The 21,248-nt window shown below is 43.4% G+C and overlaps 1 protein-coding gene across 2 annotated transcripts in view; it reads left to right on the top strand.

Annotated features, from left to right (window-relative positions):
* The first annotated feature begins 8,918 nt into the window (after positions 1-8,918).
* LOC109903749 (adhesion G protein-coupled receptor B1) overlaps positions 8,919-21,248 on the top strand; it is a 31,918-nt gene continuing 19,588 nt past the window's right edge. Inside the window, exons 1-5 of one of the 2 annotated variants that reach the window (XM_031788519.1) lie at positions 8,919-9,265; positions 18,538-19,428; positions 20,287-20,436; positions 20,573-20,671; positions 20,872-21,042. In XM_031788519.1, the coding sequence (XP_031644379.1) occupies positions 18,729-19,428; positions 20,287-20,436; positions 20,573-20,671; positions 20,872-21,042 (1,120 nt within the window). In that variant the 5' untranslated portion in view covers positions 8,919-9,265; positions 18,538-18,728. Of the gene's footprint in view, positions 9,266-13,334; positions 13,790-18,537; positions 19,429-20,286; positions 20,437-20,572; positions 20,672-20,871; positions 21,043-21,248 lie in introns of those variants that run through there. The other variant, XM_020500651.2, reaches the window with a different exon arrangement.

Below are 21,248 nucleotides of genomic sequence, written 5' to 3'. Positions count from 1 at the left end.
ACATACACAATCCATATCTCAATTATCTCAAGGCTTAAAAATACTTATTTAACCTGTCTCCTCTCCTTCATCTACACCAGGCCTGGGCAAAGGCCAGCCCGGGGTCTGTACGTCCTGATTCAATACGGCCCGCGGAATCATGCTCGGATCACATAAAGAATTTACGTATTTCTTAATTCAAATTAAAAGCCCAATGAATACTTGATTTTGTATAATAATTTAACTCCCACCTCTTGTGGGACATTTATTTTGAAGGCATGTATAAATAACTACTGCACGAGGACAGACAGTGACTGACAGGTTGACACACAAGTCAGTTACAAATAGTAGCTTGCAAGAAATTGCGCAAAAATGAGTTTTTCAAAGATTTCAAAGAAAAGGAAAGTAGACAATAAATGTGGGGTGTTCCAGCAAGAGTGGACATCAACATATTTCTTTATTGAGGTATCAGGGAAAGCTGTGTGCTTAGTGTGCTTGAAAGATTACAACTTGTCCCGACACTTCCAGACGAAGCATGCAGAGAAATATAGGAATATGTCTTCTGAGCAGAGGGCAAGTGCATCGAAAGAGTTGCTTTCTCAGTTGCAAAAGCAGCAAGGACTTTTCACAAAACTACATTCAGCAAACGACGGAATTGTGAGAGCTAGCTATGTACTGCCCCACAAACTTTCCAGACATAGCAAGCCATTCGCTGAGGGCGAATTCATTAAAGAATGTTTAATTGACTCTGCAAGAAAGAGCTGTTTGAAAATGTTTCCCTGTCAAGACGAACAGTGACACAGCGTGTTGAGGACATAGAAGAGAATATGGAACAGTTGAAAGATTTAACCTATTTCTCCTTGGCCCTGGATGAGAGCAGCGTGACACGGCGCAGTTGTTGATATTCTTACAAGGCATAACCCTAGACTTTGAAATGACAGAAGAGCTCGCTTTAGTGCAGTCAATGAAGAGCACAACCACAGGGAAAGATTTATTGGAGGATAATAAGTATGGGGCAAAGCTGGGACTGAGTTTTGAAAAGTTATCAAGTGTGACCACTGATGAGTGCCCAAACTTGACAGGAAATGACGTTGGCCTTTTGAAAAGGATACAAGATCAAGTAGCTGAGCTGAACTCAGATTAGAAAATGATTTTCCTGCATTGCATTATTCAACAGGAGGTGTTCTGAAAATGAGCCATGTTGTGGATACAGTCACTAAAGTGGTAAACTTCATAAGAGCAAAATCTTTCAACCACAGGCAGTTTGTCTCACTGTTGGAAGATACAGAGTCGGGTCATGCAGATCTCCCCTAACACAAAAAGGTGAGATGGCTGAGTTTGGCGAAGGTGCTTAAAAGGTTGTGGGACCTGAAGTCAGAGATTGCTAAATTTGGAATTCCAAACTACAAGGGAAGGGCCTTTTCACACATCAGATGTACAGCCTTGTCAAAGCCTTCAAGGGAAAATTACTCCTACCTGACCCGCCAAGTAGAAACCAACAATCTCACCCAACTACTGACACTACTAGTCTCTCCCTTCACCGTGGATAACACTCCCACTGACCTGCAACTTGAGCTTATCGATCTTCAGTCTGATGCAGTGATTGGAGAACTATTCAAAACAATGTCGCTGACAAGGTTCTATGCATCTCTCGAACAAAACTACCAAAGATTAGAAGTCATGCTCAGAGGATGTTTGTACTGTTTGGGTCAACCCCATGTAAGTGAACAGACATTTTCAGTGATGAAATATAACAAGTCACAGATCATCTCTTACTGACTCTCACCTTTCAGCAATACTGCGCATAGCAATGTTTTTTTTTTTTTTTTTTTTAATTTTATTTCACCTTTATTTAACCAGGTAGGCCATCTGAGAACAAGTTCTCCTTTACAACTGCAACCTGGCCAAGATAAAGCTATCAGTGTGACAAAAACAACAACACAGAGTTACACATGAACAAATGTACAGTCAATAACACAATAGAAAGATTCTATGTACAGTGTGTGCAAATGTAGAAGAGTAGGGAGGTAAGGTAATAAATAGGCCATAGATGCGAAATAATTACAATTTAGTGCCAAGTTTGGGACCCAAAAATATATAATTGGCACATTCTAAGATCCGATGACAGTATCAGTAATGTGTTTTCGGACCCTCCTTTGGTTGTATTCTCGCTTGGAAGAAATCTCAGATCAATTGGTAAACTCTGATTTACCACCTCCAAAATATCCCTGCACAACATCTATTTGCGCCCCTACTGGATGGAAACTACAAGTGTAATGGCTGTGCTCAATGCAAAGGCCCTTATAAATGAAGTTCCTTTAAACACCCCAAAACAGGGAAACAGATCCCAATCAAAGGTGTTATCACGTGCTCCACTAAGGCAGTTATTTATCTTATAACTTGTCCTTGTGGTAAAAATGATGTGGGTAAAACAAAGCACGAATTAAAAGTATGAATCTTGGAGCATCGTAGCCCCATTAGGTGCAAAAAGTCAACTTACCCAGTTGCGGCCCACTTTTTGGAAGCAAACCACTCGATTTCGTCCCTACGTTATATCGGCATCGAACATGTCATCCCTAGGAGAGGAGGGCGACCTCAACAATTTATTGTTAAAAGGAGAGGCTGTCTGGATCTTTAATTTAAAGACCCTTGCTCCCTTCAAACTCAACGTAGACTTTGATCTGAAGCCATTCTTGTGATTATTGTGATTTTGATATTCATTGTAAATGTTTATAGGCCTATAGAGCCAAATTGTATCCATGATCGTATGCTATCCATTCATGTTTTTGGTATGTTCTTTGTATATCTGAGAATTAACCAATGATATCAGGCCACACCCAGCCATGATTACAGACACCTGTGTGTGTCCTTTGACACTATATAAAGTAGTCACCCCGTAGTGTTTGTCATTATACCCTGATGAAGACAGCTTGTCTGTTGAAACATTGGTTATTAGGTTATTCAATTATTGCATCCGAGCTACTAGAGTGTGCCGCTCTCCTTTAATTTACCAAAAAGCACCTGAACAGCTTCTAACCCCAAAGCCATAAGACTGCTGAACAGTTAATCAAATGGACAATTTACATTGACTTCCTTTATTATTGATTTATGTTTCTTAATTGTTTTGCACTGACTCTACGCATACTATCTAGACTCTACCCACACACTGACACATACTACACTGACACACACACACACACACACACACGCGCGCACGCACACACTACATTCGCTCACACATACACTACATTCGCTCACACACACACACACACACACACACACACACACACACACACACACACACACACACACCCACTACATTCGCTCACACACACAAAACACACACACACACATGCACATGGACGCCACACACACTTACACATAGACACAATTTCACACATCATGTACGCTGGTGCTACTCTGTTAATTATATATCCCGATTGCCTAGTCACTTTTACCCATACCCACATGTACATACTGTATTACCTCAACTACCTCAACTACCTCGTTCCCCTACACATTGACTCGGTATTGGTACTCCTTGTATATAGCCTCGTTATTGCTTTTATTGTGTTACTATTTCCTTTTTTATCTAGCAAATATTTGTCTTATTGTTTGACTCTGCATTGTTGGGAATGAGCTCTTACAGTTTTTTCCAACTGCTTACACACAAAATCTTTTCATGTCACACAATTTTTGAAACCTCTCACTCAAAGTGCAAAACTACACACCAAATATCCAAAACCATAAGCTATTTCTCAGCCTTTGACTCAGTTATCAATTGCATAAAATGCTTTTTTCAAAACACTACACACAATTCTCTACCTAAAACACAAAAATCTAACAGGAAGTGACTTGCTTTCCTTTTCCAAACACAACCAAAATGCTACAATTATTCACCAGGTCACACACACACTCCTCACATGTGCAAACACTAATAGCTTAACTGATCACTTACCAATCACTGCTTTACTGTAGTATAGGCCTTTACATAGGTCAAAGGTCAGATTACCTGTTTTGAACAATGGATGCCAACAATGGACAGAGAGCAAGAGGAGTAGGAGGGAGAGGAAGAGGATGAAGGACAGGGGCAAAGAAGAGAAGGAAGGAGAGCCATCTATGATGAGATTAGGGCAACACTTGTTGATCATGTGTTCAACCACAGTTTGACCATGAGAGAGGCTGGACTGAGAGTCCAGCCCAACTTGAGTCGATTTACAGTGGCGTCCATAATTCGAACCTTCAGAAATGAGAACAGGTATGCAACTATAGCCATCCACTTACTGCACTGCAATGAATGAATGAGGTTGGTTATCATGCTGTACTACATTTTTTTGTACATTGTTTACAGTTCCTATGCTGAACACATACTGTGTTTGAATTCTGTACAGAATGGAAAGGCAAAGACATCATGGAGGACAAGGACGCTTGTTTACGTATGTACAAGAAACTGTAATTATAAATATGGTTTTGGCCAACAATGCAATTAGGATTCGGGAGATAAGAGAGCATATCTTGAATAATGACACCATATTTAACAACATCAATGCTGTAAGCCTGTCGACCATACAACGCATCCCCCAATGGCACCGAGTGACGATGAAACAACTTTCCAAGGTGCCATTTGAGAGAAACTCTGACAGAGTCAAGAATATGCGACATGACTTTGTAGAGGTATGTATGCAACACTACTTCCAGTACTTCAGACATACCATATTTACTCATCTGTATATCCTTTTGTCTGTTACAGAGAGTATTGGAGCTGGGTGCCCATGTAATTCGCCATGAATTTATTTATGTGGATGAGGTTGGCTTCAACCTCACCAAAACCAGGCGCCGCGGAAGAAATGTAATAGGACAGAGGGCAATTACCAATGTCCCTGGACAGCGTGGGGGTAATATAACTGTGTGCTGCCATCACTCAAAACGGGGTTCTCCATCACAATGTCACACTGGGTCCGTACAACACCGGCCATATGCTCACTTTTCTGGATGCAATTTACACAATGCTTGTCCCTGATCCAGATCAGGAGCCTGCTAGATTTGTGGTTTTATGGGCCAATGTTAGTTTCACCGGGCTGTTCTGGTCCAAAACTGGTTTGCCACCCATCCACAATTTGTAGTTTTGTACCTACCCCCATATTCACCTTTTCTAAATCTCATAGAGGAATTCTTCTCAGCCTGGCGCTGGAAAGTGTATGATCGCCAACCCTATGCCCGCATGCCGCTTCTCCAGGCAATGGAGGACGCATGTGGGGACATAGAGGTTGCCTCTGTCCAAGGTTGGTTACGCCATGCTAGGAGATACTTCCCTCAATGTTTGGCAAGAGAAAACGTATCTTGTATTGTATTGTGGCCAGACCCAGGCCGGAGAAGAGATGAAGCGTAACTTAGCACTGGTGACTGCCCCCCCCCACCACCAATTCCTGGACTACCCCCCGGGACCCCACACACACAATTGTGTTCTTTACTGTATTCTAAAGAATATACTTTTTGTTTACTTATGTTTATGGTTTTGTTGTATGCTACTGTATACAGCAGTAATGTTTGGCCTAATAAATATTTTTTGTTTCTACATTGCATTGGTGTTTACAGTGTACTTGTTTACCCCTCTCAGCAGATTACTTTCGCTGTAGAACATTGTATTGAAATGTAGATATAAGCCTATGAAATACCAAAGAGCTTTAGATTTAGAACAACAGTGTTTACATGGTATATCCAAAAATGTACTATTATGAAAGCAGTGTTTGCCATTTGATGCAAATGCTTCATTCCGACATGTGTTTATGGCATTTTGAATGCAGTGTTACATTTTGAAGGAGATGTGAGGCATTTTGCATTTTGTGTGTGCAGTTTTGGTAATTGTGTGTAGAGTTTTGAAGAAAAGGAGACAGTTTTGAAAACGTGTGTAAGCAGTTGGAAAAAACTGTAAGTAAGCATTTCACTGCAAAGTCTACACCTGTTGTATTCGGCGCATGTTACCAATCAAATGTAACTTGTCATCGAAAGAGCAGGTGTAGACTTTACACTTCTTGAAGATGACGTGCTAAACAAAAACAGATGTACATTAGAGCCAGTGGGAGTTGAACTATCGGTCTATCTCTCCAACATTAAGCATCAACATGATATTTACAACCCCAGTATATGTTCCACATTGTCTTCATTTTTCTACACTTTACAGGATCAAAGAAAAAACATAAAACACGTTTCTCCTCAGCCATTACACAGTTTCCAGAGCTTTCTGATTTTTAGCGCACACAGCATCTCTCTTCACTGTGAGGTCTCTTGTCCATGGAATATAAAAAGCAGCGCCCTCTAGAGTAGAGATCGCTTCACAACCACTTGAGCAGGAGAGAAGCCCGAGATGCAGCCTGCTGCTGAGAGAAATAAAAGCAAGTGCCGCACATCTAGCAGGTTGTGACAAGTAATGTGACTGATGGAGTTCATTTAGACATAAAGTGCAAACTCTAAGTAATACAATGACCCATGGAGGCTGCTAATTTATTGACCCTTATTTTAACAGGTAATACTGAGAACATGTTATATTTTACATCAACGACCTGGGGAAGAGTTACAGGGGGAAGGAGAGGGGATGAATGAGCCAATTGGAAGCTGGGGATGATTAAGGGGCCATGATGGTATGAGGTCCAGATTGTGAATTGAACACTCCTACTTTTACGATAAGTGCCATGGGATCTTTAGCGATCGCAGAGTGTCAGGACATCCGTTTTAAGATCCCATCTGATAGACAGCACCCTATGCAGGGCAATGTTCCCTTCACTGCCCTGGGTCAATGGGACGAGTGTCGGCTACTGGACCTCCAACAACACATCCAGCAGCATCTGGTCTCTAATATTTTTTTTTATTTAACCTTTATTTAACTTGGCAAGTTAGTTAAGTACATTAGTTAAGTACATATTCCTATTTACAACAATGGCTAACACCGACCAAACCCCAATCATGGCCGGTTGTGATACAGCCTGGATCTCATTATCCAGGGACCGAACAGGACCGACCCTGCTTAGCTTCAGAACCAAGCCAGCAGTGGGAGCAGGGCGGTATGGTATTGCCAACAATGTTGCTCATGCTGATGATAAAGATAGTTGTAGTAGTAGTACTAGCAGTAGCAGTAGTAGCAGTAGGGGTAGTAGTAGCAGTAGCAGTAGTACTAGTAGTAGCAGCAGTAGTGGATGAAGCACTATTTAGTTTAACAACTATATTGTAGTAACCATCATAGTTTCCCACAGGCCCAGATTATTGTCATGGTTAACATGTATACATGCAGCATGTTCTCTTTGTATACTACTAGTACATTGTTACATTGTAGTGCATGGTATGTGTAGCTTGCCATTGTCAATGATGCAGGGGTTGCCTCTGTTTGGACACGACGCTGACTCTGCTACCGGGTGGAAGTTTTTTCAAGCATACTCTGAAATAGCATAGTGAAGGGCTGGCCCGGGCCATGTGGGATGGCTTATGCGGAGGCAGCAGTGGTTGCAGTGGTGGTGATTCCTCACAACTTTCCCTCCCACTGTTATGGGCATCTGTTTGCACACCGGTAGCAGTAGGATGATGTTTGGGCATACAGCATATTGTAAGTTGTTAAATGCCCAGAAAAATACACAGTCTTCTTTTTTTTTCACCTTGATTTAACCAGGTAGGCCAGTTGAGAACAAGTTCCCATTTACAACTGCGACCTGGCCAAGATGGGATAAACAAACGTACAGTCAATAACACAATAGAAAAATCTGTATACTGTGTGTGCAAATGAAGTAAGGAAGGTAAGGCAATAGTGGCAAAGTAATTACAATTTAGCAATTAACACCAGAGTGATAGATGTGCAGATGAGAATGTGCAAGTAGAAGTACTGGTGTGTAAAAGAACAGAAAAACAAAAACAAATATGGGATGAGGTAGGTAGTTGGTTGGATGGATAGGCTATTTACAGATGGGCTGTGTATAGCTGCAGCGATCGGTATGCTGCTCTGACAGCTGATGCTTAATGTTAGTGAGGGAGATATGTCTCCAACTTCAGTGATTTTTGCAATTCGTTCCAGTCATTGGCAGCAGAGAACTGGAAGGAAAGGCGGCCAAAGGAGGTGTTGGCTTTGGGGATGACCCGTGAAATATACCTGCTGGAGCACGTGCTACGGATGGGTGTTGCTATGGTGACCAGTGAGCTGAGATAAGGCGGAGTTAGCAGTTCTATCTTGAGGGAAAATATTGTAATTGAGAATGGAAATTTCATAATTTTTGGTGGCTTTCCTAAGCCAGGATTCAGACACGGCTAGGACATCAGAGTTGGCGGAGTGTGTTAAAGCAGTGAATAAAGCAAACTTAGGGAGGAGGTTTCTGATGTTAACATGCATGAACCCAAGGCTTTTACGGTTGCAGAAGTCAACAAGTTAGAGGGCCTGGGGACACACGGGGCCTGGGTTAACCTCTACATCACCAGAGGAACAGAGGAGGAGTAGGATGAGGATGAGGGTACGGCTAAAGGCTATAAGAACTGGTTGTCTAGTGCATTGGGAAAAGAGAATAAAAGGAGCAGATTTCTGGGCGTGGTAGGATAGATTCAGACAAGGGTATGGTAGGGTTCAAGTACAGTGGAGGTAAACCTAGGCATTGAGTGACGAGAGAGATTGCATCTCTGGAGGTGCCAGTTAAGCTAGGTGCGGTCTCCGCATGTGTGGAGGGTGGGACAAAGGAGCTATCTGAGGCATGTTGAGCGGGACTAGGGGCTCCGCAGTAAAATAAAACAATGAGAGCTGCCCTAAACAACAGTATACAAGGCATATTGACATTAGAGAGAGGCATAAAGCAATCACAGGTGTTGATTGGGAGAGCTAAGACAACAACGGGTAAGACAATAATGGGTTAACAGCTAAGACAACAACAACGGGTAAATGGCAATGACTGGGCAGAGAGGGTCAGCTAGCTACACACAGGGCCTGAGTTCGAGGCTGGGGCCGACAGATAAACAAAATGAAGTACCGTGTTAATGAACAGTCCAGCAGGCATCAGCTGTGTAGCTGAGTGATCACAGGGTCCAAGGAGCAGCAATAGATGAATTAGGGAGCCGTTCGGTAGTCATTACTACGCTAGGCAAGCGGGAGACACAGAGTTCAGAAAGCTAGCGGGCCAGGACTAGCAGATGGGTCTTCACCCGACATCCACGACGCAGAGGCCGGTTGAGAGCACATCGGACAAATTACGTCAGCAGACCAGTCATGATGGATCGGCGGGGCTCCGTGTCGACAAAGGGTCCAGGCCAATTGGCAAGAGAGGTATTGTAGTTGGTGTTCTTCGTTTGCTAGCCAGGAGATGGGCCTAGCTCGAGGCTAGCTCGAGGATAACTGGTGCTTGCTTCTGGACAAGGGTGTTAGCCACAATAGCCAATCGGTAACCGCTAGCTAGCTGCGATGATCCGGTGTGATGCCCCAGAGCTTGCGGCAGGAATCCGGTAACGTAGTAGAAAAAAGCAGTCCGATATGCTGTAGACTGGCAGGTATTATCCGGGCTATCCGGGCTAAAGCGGCTGGTGTCTGAGCTAAAGGTAAAGACCGCTAGCAGTGGCTAACAATAACTAAATAGTTAGTAGCTAATTAGCTGGATAGCTTCTGATGGCTAGCTTCTGATGGAGGTTCCAGTTTTAAGGTCTAAAAAAATAGCAGATCCATACCACATTGGGTGAGGCAGGTGGCAGGAAGGTATATTTAATCAGAAAATGGAAAAAAGAGATTGAAATATATTGAAATGTATACAAAGAAAACGGGGGGAAAATGAATATTTACACGGGACAAAAACAAACACGTCTTACTGCTACGTCATCTTGGATTGATTGACATGCTAGTGTGTCAGTTGGATGGTTTGCTTTTGTAACTGTATGGTGCCCAGCTGTCATCCCTCAGCAGACATCGCTGGCTCGTGCTCCTCTTGCCTTCTTAGATCCTAATTAACAGTGTTAGAGCTCTCCTCAGTTGTCCTCCGTCTGCCCTGTTGACCTGACATCAGCGGCTGTGTTCCAAATGGTACCTTATTCAATACATAGTGCACTCTTTTAGACCAGGGCCCTATGGTCCTGATTTCACCCGCTGTTTTCCTGAACAGCGGGTGAAATCCGCTCTCCACTGCTGAGTGTCTAATGACTGATCTGATTACACAATTAGTGGGCTTGACTTGGTATCTCCATGAGTTCTGTAAATTAATGTAACTTGAAGGCTGTGTCCCAAATGGCACCCCTATTCCCTATGTAATGCACTACTTTTGATCAGGGCCCACTGGGACAACAAGTCAAGTCTGGGCCCTGGTCAAAAGTAGTGCACTATATAGGGAATAGGGTGCCATTTGGGACGCAATGTACCTCATTGTCAGATAAGTCCAACATATTGTTGATGAACAAGATAGCTCCTCCATACTGATTAAACTTTCACACGTTGTTATTGCATAGTAAAATAGTAATAAATGTGTTATTATACAATTAGCAGAGTTTAATCTAATGGCCAGGCTATATGCATGCACAAGGATGATTTTTCTGTAACACAGCTTGGTATCATAGACTAGACGTCACATAGTAAATGTAATTCCAGAACACCCAAATTAGCATGATATGTTACGTTTGGTATGGTTAGATAAGGCAGAAGGTTACTTAAGGGTGGTTGGTCGGTCAGTTGTGATGGGTGGGTGTATAACGCGAAAACCCAAGCAACCCAATGATTCCGTATTCGAATCTCATCACAGACAACATTATTATTTTTTCTCATTAGCAACATTTCAACTACTTACTACTTTTTAGCTACTTTGCAACTACTTAGCATGTTAGCTAACCCTTCCTCTAACCCTAACCTTAACCCTTTAACCTAACTCCTAACCTTAACCCTAACCTTAACGCTAACCCCTAACCTCTAGCTAACATTAGCCACAACAAATTGAAATTCGTAACATATCATTTGTTTAGCAAATTTGTAACATATTGTATGTTTTGTAAATTTGCAACACAGGATGATAGGCATCTACAAATGTAACATATCATATTAAATGGAGTGTTGCAGCTTTACATCTGAGATTTACATACAGGATCATTTTGAAATACCCTGAGACCGGGTTGTGTAAGAGCACACTTCTATGTCATTGCCTGCATGCCCCTTAATTATCCTTATGGTGCATTTCAGACCTCATAAAGGATGTCAGTGCTGCAATGCTCAGATGCCATGACTCATCTCATCCCTCAACTCAAGTGAGTCTGTTGTGGTAATACTTACAGACCATTTTGTGTGCTCTAGGGTCGCCACTGCCACTAGTGAGTAGGTCTGCACTCCATTATTGTATTTTTGCCTCTTTCTCCAGGGGATGCCACACATGTCACATACTGTATGACATCATTACTTCCATAGTGCACGTAGGCTTTAAGCCCCCAATCTTCTATGACTCTTTACTACTCACCTATGAGCATTCAGCCACGTTTCTGTCCTTTTGGGGACATCATGATGTTGCCATTAAAGCATATGCATTAAGAAAAAAGGTAGGATCAGTTAGGAGCTACAACTCGTGTTTCTTGTGGTTTATATAATGTTGAGTCATGTTGTCCGAGTATTGGGTCTAAATCATGCACAGTCGCCCTCTTAAATAGTTGTAGGTAGGCTTGCCTATAGCGCAGTAGGAGCCAATAAATCCAGCAACCTGACGCCCCCATTGGTGCTCTCCTTCCCAGCAGCTCACATGGAGGGACACTCGCATTCCGAAAGCCCATTCAGAGTCATCTACTCCCCAGAAGCGGGGGAGTGTATGGGCTGCTGCAACGTGTTTTCCCTCTTTCTGACATTAATTACGACCTTGCTTCAGCCTATCCCTACCACAATTTTTGATTGACGTGTTTCAGATTTTGCAGCGCCATATCAGAATCATTGGAAAAGTCATGCATTCACTATTAGATTACACAGCATATTGAACTGGGTTTTCTTTTCACTGCATCCACAACCTGGTCTCAGAGCATTTCGTACTATTCTGTACGTAAATCTGAGATACTCCATTTAGTATGATATGTTATGTTATGAATTTGCTAAATGTACAATATGTTATGAATTTCCAAAGAGTACAATATGTTATAAATTTGCTAAACATATGATATGTTATGAATTCTAGCTAGAAGGCTAGGTGCTAACATTAGCTAGCTCAATAACATTAGCTAGGCTAGGGTTTAGGGGTTAGGTTTAGGGTTACGTTTAGGAGTTATGTTAAATGGTTTAGGTTTAGGTTAGGGGAAAGGTTCGCTAAAAGGGTTAGGGTTAGGGGGAAAATGAGCTAACAGGCTAAATAGTCGCAAAGTACAGTAGCTAAAAAGTAGTAAGTAGTTGAAAAGGGACCATGATCAGATTCTAAATCACAACCGTTGGGTTGTTAGGTATTCACAATATACGCCCACCCATCCACCCACCATCAATTAGTTTTTGCCATCTGCCATCTGTCTTATGTAACCATACCAAACATAACATATCATAATAAATGGAGAATCCCGGATTTATGTACAGAAGAATACGAAATGCTCTGAGACCAGGTTGGCATCTTTTATCCCCTATTAAAGCTTTTATTAATCTCTGCCCATGAAACTTAAATTGCCAAGTAACAAGCAGCTGCTCTGTCAATAGAAGCTTTATTGCATGCACCTGTAGCCCAAAACCATATAATATCCCCAAATTATGATGATTTGTTTTATTCTTCAAGGTATTTATCATGTAATTATCGCATCTTATACAATGGTGCATCACATATTAGCCTGCCCTATAGGCTACTTCGCAGATATGGTGTGTGTCATAATATTATGTTAACTTGAGGCGCTTATACCATTATTTTCAATGATAGACAATGCTTGACTTGGCGCAGGAGCTGTCCAGAGTTGAGTACCGGCACCTCAACTGTTCTACTGCTTGAGCTCTTGTTCCTCTTTCAGAATACTAGCTCAAAAGTATTGTGGAGCTCCTGCACCTAAATATTAACGGTACCGGCACCCAAAATGAGTACTGGGACCTATTTCAATCCAAGTCACCAAGTCAAGCACTGATGATAGCCTGCAGTACAGACATAGGCTATGTAGACGACAGCTCCCCTTTCCGGTGCCCATGCTCCTGCGTCCATCTCTGCGTAGTTTGGTGCTCACATCGTCTTTCTCTCTCCCTCCTTCTCCTGTCTCTCCCGCCCTCCCTTCTACACAGTCACACGCACATATACATACCCCCACCTTTGCGTTGTCTCATTCACTTCAATGTGTTATCCACGCAGAGACTCCGACTCAGAGCAGGGGGGGCGGGGTAGGATAAATACTATTGAGAAGATGCCACAAGGCACACTGAGACTGAAACCCACTTGCAGTTCAAGAACCACAAGCAGGACTCCGAAGCCGGGAGTAAAAGTACCAACGATATATTGGAGCTCATAAAGGAAAGACAAGAACACATCTTCTGCTTTTAGGACTTTTTGGAGCTCCGATATACAATCAATTCGATATTTGGCTATAGTCAGTTTACCTGGATATAGCAACCAAAAAAAGTTGGTAGTACACTCTTTGGAGTTTGGTCAGAGTCGTTTTATTTTACTTTTGCTTGTGGAAGTGGACACTGCTCTAGAACTTGGGGTCGATCCGATACAGTCGTGTCTGGACTTGCCATTTACAGTTTCTGCCGTCGCCCCTTGCTGAACGTTTTGGCCCGAACATTCTGCGATGACAACGTGAAGACTCCGAAAGTTGCTTCCTGAATCCAGCTCGAAGAATTGTGGACTTTTGGATGGAGAGTGTGCACTAAAAGAACATTCTCAAGGTACAGTAGTATCCGATTCTATTGGTTGATTCATGTTTTACGTGTTTTGTTGCTTTGTCTTTTTGACAGTTCAATCATGTGGTTTGTCAGTAGTGCTTGGTCAAATAGTTGGTATTGCAATGTATTTTTTTCTTGCTGTGTTTACATGGAAGCTTATGTGAGAAAGTTGTCTCTTCATATGTGAAAAACCTGCCAGACTTTTGGAGAGTTTAGGTACTGGAATCTTAGCATGACTTCAGTCAGTGAAACGAAGCACGCATTAAGACTCACTCGCTGTACACGGTGCTGAACAACGACATTCTGACTCGGTCGCTGTCCATGGTGCTGAACAATGAGAGTCGGGTTCAGTCGCTGTCCAAAACGCTGTCAAAGTACTTCCGTTTGTTTGCAATCGTCTTATTGTTGCAATATTGTGACTTCAGAGAACATTATTGCAGCAACCTGCACATGGGATTCATGATTAGCCTGCAACAACACCACACGAAATGACAAGCTTTAATGCATGTGAATCAAGCATGCAAATGCAAATAATTTCAACAGGTCTCTCATGTACTGCTCCACTTGTTCCTTCTCTCCCTATAAATCGCCTTTAAATTATTTTGTGGGAGCAAAGGAACTATCATTCCACCTTGAGAATAGCCGTTCAGATCCGTTTGGGCTGCACGAATCTGAAGCGTATGTGTTGCATTGTTATGATCGCAAAAAATCGTCCACGTATTAATGATATCATGCAATTGCTTTACCCTTGGAGATATCAACTTGACGAATCCTTTGTAAGTTTGCACTCAGCCGGGCAATATTTCTCAATGCGCTATATGTCATTTCATATAGACACGGACACAGACAGACATCATAAGAAACCGTGTGCAATGAGCTTGTAAATTGGAAGTGATTCTTGACGACAGCATGCATTTGATCATGTTTATTATGAATGTTATGAACATTTCCGCGCCGTGGGAGTGGTGATATATTGTCACATGGACAGCAACAGAAATATACATGCATCGGCATTTATCAACAGGTTGCTCTAGCAAAGATTTCTCAATGATGGTTTCTTTTAACTGTCCAGCATTCCCGAGCGTCACAATTATACCCTGCTGAACTCTGACTCATCTCTGAATTTGATTTGATTTAATAACGTCTGTTAAGAACCTATGATTTGATTATGCAACATTTGCTATTCATATTGCTTAAATAGTTTCATGTTTACCATTTCAGTTTTAGTTTATTCTATGACTATGGAACTAGAAAAAACACTTAATAATCATCGGTGTCTTCAGGCTTTGATGACCTTCCTAATGCATGACATCCGGTGCATGCATGTTGTTTTGTCATTTCTGTGACTCAGTGTTCATGTAATGCTTCGGAAGTTAAGACACAGGAGCACATACAGACGACTTGTTTTCACATCAAGGTTTGAATTTACTAACTTGCTGCCTGCTGCCATTGCACAACATTCACCGAAAGTGCATTTGGGAAAAAACACACACACACAGTTGCCACAGCAACTGAACTGACTCTTACCATAGGTCTCCAAAACAAAGGGGGGCTGTTAGAGGCAGTAGTGCTTTATAATGTGAATAATTAGGACCATTTTGTTCCAGTGCTAACTAACAAGTCAGATCTCATATGGAGACACAAAGGGTGTGAACTTGGAATGAAGCAAAGCATATTAAAGGTTGCCAAAAGCTGTCTTGGCTTGCACATGGCATGCAATTGAATAGAAACAGCTTGAGCCATTTATTTGACTTGATGACCCCGAGAACGCGTTTATTTATTTTTTCATGTTTTTGCTTTTGCTGTGAAAGTCAGCAGAAAGAGAGCAATCTTGCAGAGAAAGGAAAAATGGGGACACAAAAGTAGAAGTGACCTCTCCTCCCTCGTTCACCCCCCCCCCCCCCCTCCTCCCCTCCCCCTAGGGCTTCTATCACAGATGGTTCAGTTGCAGCTTGCTTATTCCCATCTTTCCCTTCTCCAACCTCTGCACAAAAAGATACAAAGTGATGGAAGATCTGGGGATTTGTTTGGTCACCTGCAGCAGCTGTGGACTTAATTGCCTGCATGTTATCTTTTCAGAAGAACCAAGGAGATGTCCCTGTGTTCAAACAGTTCATATACATATTACAGGCAGTGTAGAATAGAGCAAGCTGTGTGACAATGTACTATGATTTGACTCTGATTAGAGTAGTCAGGACTTGACAGCCACAGGTATATATATCCTGCTGGCAGAATACTTGTCAACTGATCTATGATTGCCTTTAAAACAACCACATATGTACAAGGGGTAATGGTTTCTGTGGCAGCAATATAACTCCCCCACACACACCCAGTACTTTCTCACAGCTCTCCATTTTCATTAGTCATGCAAACCCATGGCCCTTCTGGCTTAAAGCGATTCTTCTATCTCTGCAGATCTCCTGTGAAGTCTTGAATCATTGTACTTCAACATAGATATGTTGTACACATTCCTAAGTCCACATCTCCGGAGAAAAACGGGAGTGTTTGTTTACTGGGCTGTTAGTGCTGATGGGTGCATGGTATTATGCAAAGCACAGCATCAGCTCTCTGGTGAAAAATGCCACTTGAAAGCTGTGCATCACAGCACAAGCAGACAGAGAGCACCTGATGGTAATTTAGCTCTTTTCCCTCTTCTGAATTTTACACTAATCTGCACAAAAAAAAATCATAACAGCTGTTTCCATAACTACCACCTGATTACGCGTAGGCTGCCTGCTTTTGTAGAAATGTTGTTGACGACAGCGAGATAGGGAGAGAGGTAGAGATGGAGCGATGAAGACAGAGATAGAGAGAGAGAGAGGGAGGGAGCAAGGGTGAGAGAGAGGGGCTGTAAATGTGACAGCCATACATGTGTTTCTCTCCTCAGTCCTCGCCCCATTTAAAGCCCATTTATGGAGCTTCCGGCTGGTTACTGAGTGGCGGAGGAAGAAGAGAGAGTGAGACACATACTCCCACACAAGCAGAAGTCTACCTCAGAGGGAGAGTATAGGAAGGAGGCTGGTGCAGAGCATGGGCAAATTGATGATGGTCTAGCTTTGAAGGATGCAGGTGCATCGCTACTGAAAGAAGGAAGGAGGAGGCAATGCTGAAGTTGTATTTAAAGTTTTTTTGTATATCATTCTGCACCTGGTTGTACCTCCTGCTACCCCACCCACCCAATAACTTAGCCAAGGCTTTGAATCCCTTTGCAGACCTACTCATAACGTTTTAATTATTTGTGAATTACTCGGCATCAGTTGGTGGGTTAATAGTGTTTTAGGGCTTCTTCCGACATTAGTCACTAGCTCAAGACGACTGGGCTGCCATAGAGACATGTAAGCAGGAAGAATAGCCTTGCCCTGCATGCATGAGAAAGTTGTTGCTGAGCAACAGTCTTCTTCTCTCCTTATTCCCCCTTAGGCCTAGGGAACGACCCCAAACCTAAGTCACCATAACACCTAGACAATGTGTAACCTCATCAAGTATAAGGTGCCACATGGAGAGTCCAGTACAGGGATACTGATCTTGTGTGCTCTTTGTTCCAGGGCCAGATAGGGTTATTCCTAATAATGACTTGACAGATACAGATGTAGGATCTTAATTTGAACCAGTTTGCTACTGCAGGAAAATAATCCTGCAGAAACATGCCATTTTAATTATTATGTGGATGACAATTAATGGAGATTTTTGTTGTATATATTATTTATTTTTTCATGTTTTTGCTTTTGCTTTTGCTGTGAAAGTCAGCAGAAAGAGAGCAATCTCTCTCTTTATTTACAAGAGAAAATAAAGTCTGAAATTATCAAATGGGAATAACAAACCTCAAATATACTACAAGTTTTAAATGTGATCAAATTAAGATCTTGCATCTATACCTCTCTCCACAGGGCATTGTAGTGCAGCAACTACATGCTGTATATGTTGGTTTATGTCTAAACATATTTAGGGTGGGAAAAGCAATGTTGCATGAGTGTCATCCCAATGCACTCCACAGCTGCATATTCTAGTGTGGGAACTGGCAATCGAATAGACCCTCCCTTCAGTCTGTCCTGAATGGGGCTCCTGATAACCAAGGCTTCTTCATTTTTGAGGGAACGCAATAGGCAAGGGTCAAACAAAGTTCATGCAACTTGTGAAGCTGTAAGTGAGATCAATGACTTAACCTTACCATGTTGCTCTTGCTTCTCAGATTCCTGGGCATTGTAGAGTGTAATTGACTTTAAGTGTTGTCTGCGGTTCCCAGTGGCAACGCGCCAGCACCAGACGTCAGCCTGACGCACTTCGGTTAGCATTTAGCGGCACATTCCCGTGTGTGGGAGGAAAGAGCGAGAGAGACAGAAAGAGAGGGAAATTGAGAGAGAGCGGAGGCTAGGACTGTAATTGCAGATCCACACACTGTTATTAAACTCTGGACCCTCAGTGCATTTGTTCACTGGAGAGATCTGCTGCTGCACAGTATTGCTAATCACAGGCTCAACACTCAAGTGGAGATAGATGTAATCAGGAGACTGGGAATTATTTTTCACCTTTATTTATACAGGTATGTCAATTACCTCAATAAAGACCAAATTCTCACTAACAAGGATGAGCTGTGCAGGTTGCAATGAGCATATGTATATTAGAAGTTAGTTCTGAAGAAATCCTTGAATTCACCATAGGGCCAAGGTACCTCTTGGTTGGTTCTGATCAGATAATTGTTACACTTAGTGACCTGTCATGTTTCTTTTTTTCATCTTCCCTTTGTCCAACAGACACATCTTTGACACATGGCTGTCTGTCTGTCCCACTGAAGCCTTTGAACCCCATCCAATTCCTCGGAAAGTAAACCAACAAGTTCCAAGCAACTGAAGTCACATCGCAACAAATTACATAAATAGAGGAGAGAGAAAAGAGTGAAATCGATTTGAGTCCCCTTGAAACGTCCTCTCGAAGCAACCACAGAATGGCGTGGCCCTTAGTGGCCCTTGTGGCCCTCCTTTTCCTCGGTTTGACTTCCAGCATCCCGTCTGGCCCTGCCTCTGATACCTGCGCCACCCTGGAGCAGAGCCGCTTCTTCGGGCTGTTCTCTTCGACCGCCAACCTGCCCTCCACACCGTGCTCCTGGACCCTGCAGAACCCAGACCCTCGCCGCTACACCGTCTACATGAAGATCACCAAGCCCAGCGACTCCTGCCTGCCCCGCCAGGTCAAAACCTTCCAGTTCGACTCCTTCATCGAGACCTCTCGCACCTACCTGGGTATGGAGAGCTTTGATGAAGTCGTCCGATTGTGCGACGCTTCAACATCTGTAACCTACCTGGAGTCTAGCAAGCAGTTCCTGCAGCTCCGCAAGGTGGCGCCAAGACACGGCCTGGAGATTGTGGAGGGAGAGGGCAGCGGTGAGTTCAAGGCCGAGTTCCTGGTGGTGGGCAAGAGGAACCCCAGTATGCCAGCCTGTCAGAAGCTGTGCCAGTGGCTGGAGAATTGTTTGTCCACCAGCACTCATCCCAACCCCTGCGGCATCATGAACACCCCCTGCCAGTGCTGGGAGACCCCCGTCAGGAAGCCCGGTGGCTGCTACCGTGGAGGCGTCTACCTGGAACAGTGCATCCCAACCCCCAGAGACAATGGACGTGACATTGTACGTGACACCGAAATCATAAGTGAGTAGAGTTACCACCACCTAACTGGCTTACTGTGTAATGCTCAATGTCCACGAATTCACTTGTCTGTTTTTGTTTTCCCATCCAATAGAGTCTAGACTAGATCTCTGTCTGGCTGATTGGAATCATGTTCCCTTGGAAGCACAGCCTCCCCATGCTGACTCAAACTAATCAACCCTCCCCCCCATTAATGATCTAAATTCTAGAGGTATAGAGAACGTGAGGTTCTGATGAAGATGTGCCCTTTGCTGCCCCAGTATCATAAGGCATAAATGAAGGGTGTTAGGAAGAGACTGTGCCTCCTTAAGGTCTAAGTGGTCAGATTGCTCCCACTGCACAGTGTTAGCTCGCCATTTTGTTTTCATGGATGGCGGACATGTTTGCTGGCTCTTTGCTGGGGGATTGAGGGATGCAAAAGGCACACACACAGTGTACACAAAGCCCTCACAGTTAGCTGGCACAGGAAATCGAAGCCAATCACTTGCAGTAACCATAGCAACACGCCAGCCTTGCACACCGTGCTTTCGAGGGCGCTGGAAAGCAAACAATCATTTCAAATGAAAAACTTTTATCTGGTGTGGTTTCCTCACAAAGAGCTGTCCTTGTGCATTTCTCCTTAGCTCTCTGACAGGCACAGTAATTTCCAGTTACAGTTTTTACATCGAAATCCTTGAGAACACTACCTGAAAAAACATTTACAGTCTTACTGAACTGTAGCAATTTCTATATCTACATTTCTGAGCGGTAGGGCTTTTTAAGAAAGAGTTAAGCTCCATCCACATCTATATATCATCTTCAAGAAGGATGTCTCTGGACTTGTATGTGATGCCATGTGTCTCATGTTTTTCTCTTCTGCAGAGGGCTGGAATGGTTGGGGCCGCTGGTCTGAGTGCAGTATGGAGTGCGGGGGTGGAGTCCAGGTGCGCAGCCGAGCCTGTCATCCAGAGGATAGTGTGTGTGAAGGCGTGGTCGAAGAGGGGCGGGCCTGCAACCCTCAGCCCTGCATTGGTGAGTCTACCTGTCAATCTAGCTGTCTAGTTGTTTTCTTGGAAGTCTGTAATGTCTAACCGACTGTCTGTCTTTGTGTTGATCTGTTTGGAAGCGGCTTGAGTTTCAGCTCACTAATCATTGTTTACCTCCCAAGGTCAAGTGCGTGCCCGTAGCCAAGCCCTAGCTTCCATTGTTGGCCTGAAAAGAGAGAACGCTGATGTTCCTAGCACTGGAGTCGTGGCCCCTCAAACAGGTGAGACACACATTCTGGTGATAAAGGATACAAAATCCAGTTTTGGAGATAGTTGGAGAGGTGTTTACGATAGTATAATACATTTAAAAGACCGGTAGATCATTTGCAGTTATGTCATGTATAGCTTAGCTCTACCATATAAGTTGTGTTACGGCCGCCGGACCTTCAGCGCTGACTCTTTGACCCCTGACCTTTTGTAGTGGACGCTGCTGCGGTTGCAGATGAGTGGTCCCCCTGGAGTGTGTGTTCAGTGAGCTGTGGAGAGGGCTGGCAGGCCCGCTCCCGTTTCTGTGTTACCTCCTCCTACAGCACCCAATGCACCGGCCCCCTCCGCGAGAACCGGCCCTGCAACAACACCATGGTCTGCCCCGGTAAGTGGTGGCTCATTTACAGGGGGCCGTGTTTAGGGTGGTGTTTAGGGTGTGTGTGTGTGTCTCTAGACAGGTTGGCAACTCTGGTCAAAATCACAACTCCACCTAGTGGATAGCTCGTGAAATGGTCCCCTCCTTGAACTCACAGTCAATAACCCAAAGACCCTACAACTCAGTTACCTATGAATAATTCATGTTCATTTTGA

The sequence above is a fragment of the Oncorhynchus kisutch genome, linkage group LG14 (assembly GCF_002021735.2).
Source record: "Oncorhynchus kisutch isolate 150728-3 linkage group LG14, Okis_V2, whole genome shotgun sequence".
In the NCBI taxonomy this organism is placed as follows: Eukaryota; Metazoa; Chordata; class Actinopteri; order Salmoniformes; family Salmonidae; genus Oncorhynchus; species Oncorhynchus kisutch.
This window is presented reverse-complemented; position numbering and strand designations above follow the sequence as displayed.